The 10,490-nt window shown below is 32.1% G+C and overlaps 1 protein-coding gene and 4 non-coding genes across 5 annotated transcripts; all 5 read left to right on the plus strand.

The window, feature by feature from the left end:
* Window positions 1-1,158: 1,158 nt before the first annotated feature.
* Window positions 1,159-7,908, plus strand: LOC127243180 (AP-2 complex subunit mu). The gene is made up of 13 exons (XM_051263070.1): window positions 1,159-1,476; window positions 2,953-3,130; window positions 3,507-3,597; window positions 4,044-4,138; window positions 4,275-4,364; window positions 4,489-4,537; window positions 4,717-4,855; window positions 5,574-5,690; window positions 6,171-6,261; window positions 6,336-6,478; window positions 6,886-7,000; window positions 7,285-7,329; window positions 7,405-7,908. The coding sequence occupies exons 1-13, from the start codon at window positions 1,394-1,396 to the stop codon at window positions 7,483-7,485; spliced, it is 1,317 nt and encodes a 438-aa protein (XP_051119027.1). The 5' UTR covers window positions 1,159-1,393; the 3' UTR covers window positions 7,486-7,908.
* A 790-nt stretch (window positions 7,909-8,698) lies between these two features.
* On the plus strand, window positions 8,699-8,780 carry LOC127243687 (small nucleolar RNA U61). The gene has a single exon (XR_007837020.1). It is a non-coding gene; the product is annotated as a small nucleolar RNA U61 (small nucleolar RNA).
* Window positions 8,781-8,830: 50 nt separating this feature from the next.
* Window positions 8,831-8,914, plus strand: LOC127243688 (small nucleolar RNA snoR14). The gene has a single exon (XR_007837021.1). It is a non-coding gene; the product is annotated as a small nucleolar RNA snoR14 (small nucleolar RNA).
* Window positions 8,915-9,042: 128 nt separating this feature from the next.
* On the plus strand, window positions 9,043-9,137 carry LOC127243686 (small nucleolar RNA Z101). Its single transcript, XR_007837019.1, has one exon. It is a non-coding gene; the product is annotated as a small nucleolar RNA Z101 (small nucleolar RNA).
* Window positions 9,138-9,265: 128 nt separating this feature from the next.
* LOC127243685 (small nucleolar RNA Z101) lies at window positions 9,266-9,359 on the plus strand. The gene has a single exon (XR_007837018.1). It is a non-coding gene; the product is annotated as a small nucleolar RNA Z101 (small nucleolar RNA).
* The last annotated feature ends 1,131 nt before the right edge of the window (window positions 9,360-10,490 follow it).

The raw sequence follows: 10,490 nt of genomic DNA on the forward strand, positions 1-10,490 counted from the left end.
CATGTAATACTTCGAAAATAATTACATATGATTGTATAGAACCATTTGCATACAATTTTCATGTGTCCAAGAAGGTTGTCTATTTATTTTAGAGAATATTTTTGAATGGTTGATTTATTAGTTTTAAAATTTATAAATATCTAAAGAAATTAATATATATTGTAGTGTAATATTGTATATGTTCGATATAATATATCAAAATATTATCATTCGTCCAAATACGATATACTATCAATTTTATTTATAAATAATATTTAGAAATAATAACATTCTTTGATTGTTAATTTTAAAATTTAGAGAATAAAAGTATTTGACTAAATTTTTTTGTAATAATGAAATTACATCATTTTTATATACTCATCCCATCATATTATTGATTTATGATTTAAAATATTACATTATATTATCGAAACATATATGTTTATTATCAATATCAATTCAGTTTGTTTATACAATTTATATTAATATTTAATATATTAATTTTTTATATTTTGGATATATTTGGTTTTCAAATAATGTTATTATTTTTTTCTTAATTAAAATAATTATTTTTTATTTAATTTTTAAATTGTTCTGATCATTATGAGCTATCATATTAGGATTTAAATGGATCCAACTATATATATATTAATTCAATACAATGAACTCATACTCAGCACCATATCGGCATAAACACCACAAGTTATTATTGAATTCATTGCCATTCTTATTGTTTGCAGATGTTTTATTCCATTTTTATTATTCATAATATATATTTAAAATATTTCTATTATTTTGAAAATTATTTATACGTAAATACTAAAATAATCTTAATATTTACACAAATATTTATGTTATTTGTTTATTTAAAAACAAAAATATCAAAATTATTTTATATATTTTTACTAATAAAAAAATATTACTCTATTTGTCCGTATCTAAAATCACATTTAACTTTTGCGTAATATATTTAATATTAAAAATATTTTTATATTTATATAATTTTTTTTATAAATAACCTTTTTTACAATTTTTTATTTATTTGTACTGCGTTTCTATATAAAAATATTAAAATCCCATATTTGATTTTTATAAATTCACAACAGCCAGCGACAAGAGAAAAGAAAACGGTGCGACGTTGAAAGCGCAGTTACTCTGTCTAGCGCTTTTCGCCATGTCTTTTAACGTTTTCTAAATGGCGTATTCAAAACCACGCTTTTTGTCCTCGGTCGCCCATATAATAGAATAGTATGCCCCGACCGACCCGCAGCTGTAATGGCTGACTGACTGGAGCGGAACTCATTTTGAAGTCAGTCCAATCGAAGCGCAGGAACCCAATCAACCGTATTCGCACCGATCAGATCTCCTTTTTCCTCTCTGGATCGGACCTCTCCCGAGATCTAGCCACCCAGCCATGCCCGTGGCAGCTTCCGCCATTTACTTTCTCAATCTCCGCGGGGATGTCCTCATTAATCGTCTCTACCGCGACGATGTCGGGTCAGTCACTCCGCTTTTGAAATTTTGGGTGTATATTTACCTGTTGATTTGCTTGTGTTTCTGTGGAATTTGAGTTTCCATTCAATTTCGAGTGCGTGGTCGAATTATGCTGTTTATGGTTTTTTTTTAAAATGTTTTGAGGCTCTGAGAGGAATTTGAGTTGATGTCGGTGAATGCAAGAGTTTAGCTGCGGCGTTGTGTACTGTTTGGAAATTGAATGGAATTCGGGTTCAAAGTTGTTATTGAAAATCATGTGGTGGACAACATTTTGAGGTTTTTAAACATTTGTTTATTTGGTACAAACGCAATTTCTAAACTAGTCTTTGTTGGGTGAGGTTATCACTAATCGTTCCACCGAGCTCTTAATGATGATACTAGTCTCTTCTTCGGACTGTTTTTCTGTATACAAAAGAAGAGCATGTTTTTGGGTGCTTTTAAACTGCAAATGGCAAAAGTAAGGTAGAGGGTTTTAGCTTAAAACTCAAGGACAGGTGAGTTTGTAATGTTGCATACTTGTTCTCAAAATCAATGAACTCAATTGCTACATGGCCTGCGGAATCCACTGCTTGGGTCTATGTGGACATATGGTGATCCCCGAACCAGTACCTAGTCTGCTGAAGTGGATTGAGAATAGAAAAAAACTCCAGGGATTTTAAATTTTGTCATAGTTCACATTGTAGGCGAGCAGAACTAGATTTTGTTCTGGTGTATCAAATGATATCTTCTATAAGAATTTTATACAGTAACTACACGTGAAAAATTGAAGATGTATAGCAGAGAAGAAGCATTAGCATTCATGATAGTATTGTACTGTTTAGTATCTTGCAAGTGCTCCTATTCTTCCAACAACCTTTCGATTAAATGGTCAATAGGAGTGTCGACAGCTTGCATTAGGAAATGATGGCTCTATAGTCTGTCTTCAATTATCGTTTTAAGTTTTGGTTAAAAATTGGTTATTTGGAATGAACTGAGAAAATGAAACTAATACGAACTTGTTATGCGCTTATTTTTAAAATTTTTTTTATTATCAATGTAGCACTGTAAGGTTGAACTGCACATCACCCTATGACGAAAATTTCAACCATTTTTTGCACTAGCCAGATCAGTTGCATCACACATGCAAAGTATACGTCCTTTTGACTCCCATGGGACCTAACATTCACCATTGGTTTGTGGCACTGCCGTATGAAATGAATCTTTAATCACATGATTTTAAAACCATATGAATTTATCATCACATGATCAAATCAGCGTCCTCCTTACGATCTATCAAATACATGGAACATTTTTATCTATGCAAATTTGTTTCACATGTCACTGCCACCATTTCTTGAGCTAGTGTTTAGTTTATTTATTTCATCTGTATTGGTTATGTATTCAGTATTTCAGTTATATTTGAAACTCCATTATTTAAACTTTTGGATGAAAATAATAAAGCTGCACGCTCTTAAGTTTCTTCATTTTTTATTGCAACAGAGGCAACATGGTGGATGCTTTCCGAGTGCATATAATGCAAACAAAGGAACTTGGCACTTGTCCTGTACGGCAGATTGGTGGCTGCTCATTCTTTTACATGAGAATTAGCAATGTTTACATTGTCATTGTTGTGAGCAGCAATGCAAATGTTGCCTGCGCTTTCAAGTTTGTTGTTGAGGTATCTCTCCTGCCAGGATAACTTTCTAGTGTATTTTTCCATTATAAATTTCTCTGTCTTTAGTCTTCTTGGAGATATTCTTTCAAGACATTTTGTAATTCGAGAAGTTAATATATTTGCTGCTTAGGTAAGAGACTGGAAATAACTCATTGTAGTTCTAACCATCATCATCTAGTATTTGCTGAATTTCTACTTATAAGTTTTTTGGTTTCTAACATAGGTCATTCATTTCTCCTATCCCTTACCAGTACTTTCAGATAGATAATCAGTTTTTGGGCAGTGTAATCTTGCTTGCCTATTTTTATATTGCTATAACTTTGAACATACTATGAATAAGTGTTTAGTTTGCTGACATTTCTTTCTGCTCTATGTGCAGGCAGTCCAATTGTTTAAATCGTACTTTGGTGGGGCTTTTGATGAAGATGCAATCCGCAACAATTTTGTTTTGATATATGAGCTCTTGGATGGTATGGGATTTGGAGAAGATTTTTTTTATCCTTAATAGAGATTTGGAGAACACTTGACTTTTGCATGTTTCCCTCCTTTTATCTATTTATATACTGTTATTTTGCACAGGCTATTAATTAGAATGTAGGATTTGGATATGATCATAAAAACATCCATCTAATTCCCCCTAGTTTGCTTGTTCTAGTAACCAGATGGTACTGGCAATTATAAAATTCTCTTCACAAGTTGTCAACTTTTATGAGTTATTTATATATATATATATATATATATTACTTTTATCTTCTTCTTCTTCTTTTTTTTTTTTTTTTTTTTTTTTTTTTTTTTTTTGTCATGGAAAAATGCTGTAAGAACCTAAAAAGGATATTGATAATATCTTAATGAAGTCAAATAATCAAATTGACTGAATAAATGTTACAAGATTCTCATGGTTTGCATTTATTTGTAGAAATCATGGATTTTGGCTACCCTCAAAATCTTTCGCCTGAAATTTTGAAGCTTTACATAACTCAAGAAGGTGTACGGTCTCCATTTTCATCCAAGGTTAGATCTTTCATCATAATTATCTTATGAATGAATCAGATGTTAACAGCAATAATGTGAAAATCTACATGCAATATATGTTTGTGCATGCTCTAATTGGTGGATCTTCCTCAAATTTTCCTTATGGTATTGCAAGGCTGCCGAGAAACCTGTTCCGAATGCGACTTTACAAGTTACTGGTGCTGTTGGTTGGCGCAGAGAAGGACTTGTCTATAAGAAAAATGAGGTAGTGATTTACATTATCATAGTATTCTAATATTCTGTGATTTTTATTTATTTATTTTTTTGGCTACTGTATAAGGTGGATTAAAGTAATTTTTTTTTTTAATTTTCTTATTTTATCAAAACAGGTGTTTCTTGATATTGTGGAAAGTGTCAACCTTCTTATGTCTTCGAAAGGTATGCATACCATTTATTTTGATTTTTTTTACTTTATGTTTATGCCTGCTTTCTTTTATTATTATTGTTATTTTTATTTCTATTTTTATTTTTTCCCCGTGGCATCTATTTACTATTTAAGCTTTTATGATTCTTATTCATTTTAATTGTTGCTAACTTTCTGCCATTTGACTTTGTAGGTAGTGTCCTACGATGTGATGTTACTGGGAAGATTCTCATGAAATGCTTCCTTTCTGGGATGCCTGACTTGAAGTTGGGATTAAATGATAAAATTGGACTTGAGAAAGAGTCGCAGCTTAAATCACGTCCTGCTAAAAGGTATTATGTTCATTGAATCCTTCACGAAACATCCGCCAGTGCAAATTTAATGAAGACATGCCATTGAATATGCTTAGATAAGTACTTTTGAATGAAAATGAATAATAAAGACAGGGTTTTGTGACAAATATACTACCCTTGCTGGGAGCTTTGAAGAAAGATTCAAACAACTTTGTTCATGAATATGAACTGTTTGCCTACCTCCCAGGTGTAACTGGTTAATATCCTGAATTATTGGAGAATTGTACATATCAGGCGATAGGTCCCTCTTTTTCCACTCTTTGATTAGTTTCTTAGTTGTTCCATGGTTTAATAAGCACTTGAAATTTTGTAGATTATTTATTCATATAAATTAGTTGTTAGTTTGAGGTTTTATTCAGATACTCTTTTGCAGATCTTTATCGCACAGAGATACACCTTGGAAATATGTTAGAACAGATTTTGCTATCTAAATTCATCTCAAGTTTTACCTTATTTTTTAGTGATATTTTCCTCTCTAGATATATATTTTAATAAAATAGAATTTATCATTGTATTGTTAGCATTATATACTCATTTATACTCTAAAAGCCAGTTACATCTAAAGCCAATATTCCTTAGATGGTTTTTGGCTTGGCTGTTACTACTAACCAACCCCTATGGCAGTTTGTTTACACACATTTGAGAGTGATGCAAGATCCCATCTTGATAAATTTGCTTGCTATGTTTTTTTGTGCAGTGGTAAAACTATTGAGCTTGATGATGTCACTTTTCATCAGTGTGTAAACCTGACAAGATTCAATTCAGAAAAGACAGTTAGTTTTGTTCCTCCAGATGGTGAATTTGAATTGATGAAGTAAGTTTATGTATTGCATTGCCATTATATTTTTATTGTGCAAAAATAGAATTTCCCAAACTTTGCATCTGCACTGTATAAATATTGAAGAGTGCATGTAGTTCGATTTTATTATCTCGTTAAGTTCTAACACCCAAACAGGTTATCTGATGCAACATTTTCATTTGTCCCTATCGTATTCTTATAGTTTCAAATGACCATAAGTAGGACAGGTTTTGGCTTCCACAGTTTCCAATGATTTTTATAATGAATTCTAGAATAATTTTCCTTCTTTGAGAGGCAATTGTGTGCCCGATCAATGACTCATTCATTATGGCAGAGAATGTTTGAAGTTGGATGAGGCAATTATTTGAACTTCTTATTACTTGAAGCATTCTTAGTTTCCTATGTTTAGCGTATCCTTTTGAACCTATTTAGAAACAGATGGGTTTATATTATTTATTACTTTCTGTCGCATAAGTTTAAGATCCTTACCCGTAGGTATCGTATTACGGAGGGAGTTAATCTTCCATTTCGGGTTTTGCCAACTATCAAGGAATTGGGTCGAACACGAATGGAAGTGAATGTGAAGGTTAGTATATAATTTCTTTTCATACACTGTTAACAATTTCCAGGACATGTTTTACAGGGTCGTTAACCTTGTAGGTGAAGAGCGTTTTTGGAGCAAAAATGTTTGCACTGGGAGTGGTCGTTAAAATTCCAGTACCAAAGCAAACAGCAAAAACAAGTTTTCAGGTGACATCAGGAAAAGCAAAGTATAATCCTTCTATTGACTGTTTGGTTTGGAAGTAAGTTTTTCTTTTGCAACACATTTACATTTTTTTTGCATCCAAGTTCACTTCCTCGCCGCAAAGTTAGTGCAAAGGCACAATCTACAATGAAGAGATATATGCACATTAATACGCTGGTTTTATTCCAACATGTTGCACTGGTTGCATGACTTGGTGGTGGACAGCTACAGAATTTTGAAATGTCATTTTTTGCTTTCTTATCTTTCTTTTCTTAGATTAGAATAAGATTTCTGCAACTAGCCTTTGAAGCCCTTTTTGCACTTCAACCGTGGAACTTTTGTCTTGGTTTGGAATTGAGCTGGCCAACATGACCATTTTTATTGATGAACTACTTTAGGTTTCTGAACAATCAGATACTTTGTGTCTTAGTAAGTCTGATTATTGGCATGTTGGATTCTTTGCAGGATACGAAAATTCCCTGGACAAACTGAACCTACATTGAGCGCAGAAGTAGAGTTGATTTCCACAATGACTGAGAAGAAATCTTGGACACGACCTCCTATTCAGATGGAATTTCAGGTGCCTTATCTAGTCGTACACTATATAGGACTATTACAGAGTGTCAGCATTAATTTATTCAGGCTGTGCCATTATGCATATACAAGATTTGCGGTGAATATTTGGAACATTAACTTCAGCCATGGATTTAAGCTTTATTCTTAACTTTCATCTTCAAAGTTCTCCAGTCGGCAGTCCTAATTGAAGTATCTGTACCAACATCAGATTGCATTTGTTTATAGTACCGTGCTGCATATATCTGTTTTTCAGTTTTTGCTAATTGTCTAAACCCATATGTGTGACAGGTTCCTATGTTCACTGCATCCGGACTTCGCGTTCGTTTCCTCAAGGTACTCAACATTCCCCGTGTATTCTTACATCTAACAAATTATTGTCTTCCATTCATTCCTGTAACTTTCCGGCAGGTGTGGGAAAAGAGTGGATACAACACTGTCGAATGGGTGCGTTACATCACAAAAGCTGGTTCATACGAAATCCGGTGCTAAAACTAAACTAAATTTAAACCTGGGATTTCTCCTGTGGCCTGTTTGGGGAGAGCAATGCCTATATTCTCTTGCTGTACAACTTACATTTGGTTTGGCTTCAAATTGAAGGCAGGCAAGTCTCCTACGCGTACGCGTAATTCTTGGTTGTAGAATTTATTCACTGGGAAAACAAATAAGTAACAGAATGGTAAGTTTTTGTTTTTTTACTTCGACTATGGTGCTTTTGATGGATTATTCGAAAATGGTGTGAGAAATATTGGGTGTTGTATAGAGATTAGCTTTAGGGATTTTTATTAGGTTATAGAGTGGAACATTTGCTGTTCTTTCTCTAATATTTGGCTGGCTTGTCATTGTGTGAAATATGGACCAATTATTGATAGTGTCGTTTCAAAATTTGTGTGCTTATTAATCTTATATTTCTTCCATGTTCTTTTCATTATTTATTTATTTATTATTGTTTTTTTATGACGTGCCAATCGGTAGTCACTATCCTAAAGCTCGCACTGTGTAAATTTTTGGTCGAGTCTAATACTTGCAAATTAGATCCGATATACAAGTTACAAATCATGTGGAGTTTTAACTTAATAATCCCTCACCAGTATAATTATTGTTTAGCATAAATAAATAATAGAAATATTTTATATTCTAGAAACTATTAAAATAATTTTAAATTGTAATAGTTTTATTTAAAAATAAAAGAAATGGGTTTATTGTTAAAATGTGGAGAATGATTCAATTATAGCTAATCAATTTTAATTAAATATGATATGATTTAAATTAATATAGAATGTGTTAGTGTTGATTTGTCTACTTAAATTAATATTATTATGTGTTTATTTTGACCGTAATTTCTCACACAAATATCAACGTTAAAATAAAAAATAAAAAATAAATTATTTATTTAAAATAAATAGTAGTATTTCATAAAAACAGATCCCGGACGAGGTGCATAATTGGGCCGGGTTGGTAAATCTGCTCCAATTAGCATAATATATATATATATACATAAACATGCGGTTTAGGGTTTGAAGCGCCGCCTCTTCGAGCTGTGCCCTCTTAGGCTCCAAATTAGGGTTTCTCCTACAATTGCTATAAATTCCCCATATCCGATCTTAGCCTACACAGAAATCGTTTTTAGAGATTTGTTTTATGGAAGATTTCCTGGTCTTGGCTTATTTGATTGAAGTTTCTTGTTTTGCTTAGTTTGTTCGATATGCTATGATGAATCTTTTTTTTGAGCCGGAGGCGTTATTCGTCGGGGACGGCACTCAAACCCTCTAAGAAGTTCTGAGCTTTGTCGTTAATTTTGTTAATATTTTTTTGGCGTTTGATTTGGTAAATTGCAGCGAGGTGACGATGAAATTCATGAGTCTGTCAATCCACTGATTTCATGTGATGTTAACCGTGAATCCCGACAGGTTCTGATCGCTGATTTCTCTTGTTTTCGGATTCCGATTCGTAAATACGTACAAGCTTGTTTAGATCTGTGACTCTCTTCCTTGATTTTTCCAAAAATCGTTTTCTGTTTTAGCAAGTTACGCGAATATGCTTTGGTTGATGTAGCAAATGAGGAATTTCCTATCAAAATGGGTAATTTGCGTCTGAAGTTCATATATGATGCTAAATTCACCTTTGGAGATCTGATGCTTTTCCATCCAGTTTACAGCTATTGGTTTGGTTGATACTGTTGATTGCCTTATTTGATCCGAATTTCTATTTTATAGTGTAGTTTACTTGTTTGATTTTTCCTGATAACAGTATTCAATTAAAGATAAGCCTTTCCGGGCATATGATGAAAACTACTGTGAAAATGGGTAATTTGCGTCTGAATTCAATCTTGATGCGAAATTCACCTTGGAGACCTGATGCCCTCAGATTAATCTTAGTAGATGAGTAGTTTGGGCTACTGGTGGCTAGAAATTTTGGATTTATTTGAAAATATAAAAAATTACAGTATTTGAAATCATGTGTTTTTGAAATTTTATAATTGTGTTAGAATTTTCAGAAGTCTACGTGTAAAAGGAGTTTTAGGTTGTGTTGGTTGGAGGATTTTTAAAGACTGTCAAATTTCACCAACCAAAGACACCCTTGTAAACTTTGATCAATGTTTGCCCGAAATTGCCCAAAATCTTCATCTTAAAAAATTTGTTTGCATTGGTATTTGATTTTATGTTGTGAAGCTCTTATAAAATATCTGCACATATCGAAGGTTTCATGGTTTGAAATTATTCAAGAAAACTATGGAGCTCATAAATTGTGCTATATTGATTGTCTACCTACTAATTTGTGGCTGTCTGCTTGATTCTAACAAGCTTTCACAAGTGTATTCATACAAGATAGCACATGATCTCTTTCACAGTTTCATGAATTTGATTTACATTGGATACTAATTGTTCTATTCATGATATATTGTTGTTTTTATTATAATTAAAAAAAAGTGTTGAAATCTGTATTCTTGGTCCTTGTTCTACTTGCTATAAGCAATGGTTGCTGAGTGTTGTATTATTATTTCAATTTAGTCTTTTTTTTTTCTTGTCATTATATTTTGTTACAATGAACATTCTGTATTTATATACATCTCGAGTTGAATATGTTGACTAATGCAAATTAATTTTATTATTATATTCTTAAATATGTATTAGTTATATATCTCTTTCAATGTTATTTTATATCCAGAATCATCATGCGTGAGTGAGTGAGTTAACCAAACTGTACAAAAACATGAGATACCATCAAGCCATTTTTTTGGGGGACAATTTATTTTGATTTCTCGTTCAATTTTATTTAAACGATTTTATATGATATTGTATTCTTTCTTGACGAAGCCAAAGAATTTTTCAAATTTTGATTAAATCTATTCGTTAATTTGTTGGAATGAATTAAGGAGCTAACAATAGGTATATAAAAATAGTACACATTGCAAATAAAAAAAAATAATAATTAGAATTAATTGATAACATCTATTGAATTTAAAATGTTTTGAGTTGTGTTTGAATGGATATTCA

Source organism: Andrographis paniculata, unplaced genomic scaffold (assembly GCF_009805555.1).
Source record: "Andrographis paniculata isolate CXL003 unplaced genomic scaffold, ASM980555v1 Contig95END, whole genome shotgun sequence".
Classification (NCBI taxonomy): domain Eukaryota; kingdom Viridiplantae; phylum Streptophyta; class Magnoliopsida; order Lamiales; family Acanthaceae; genus Andrographis; species Andrographis paniculata.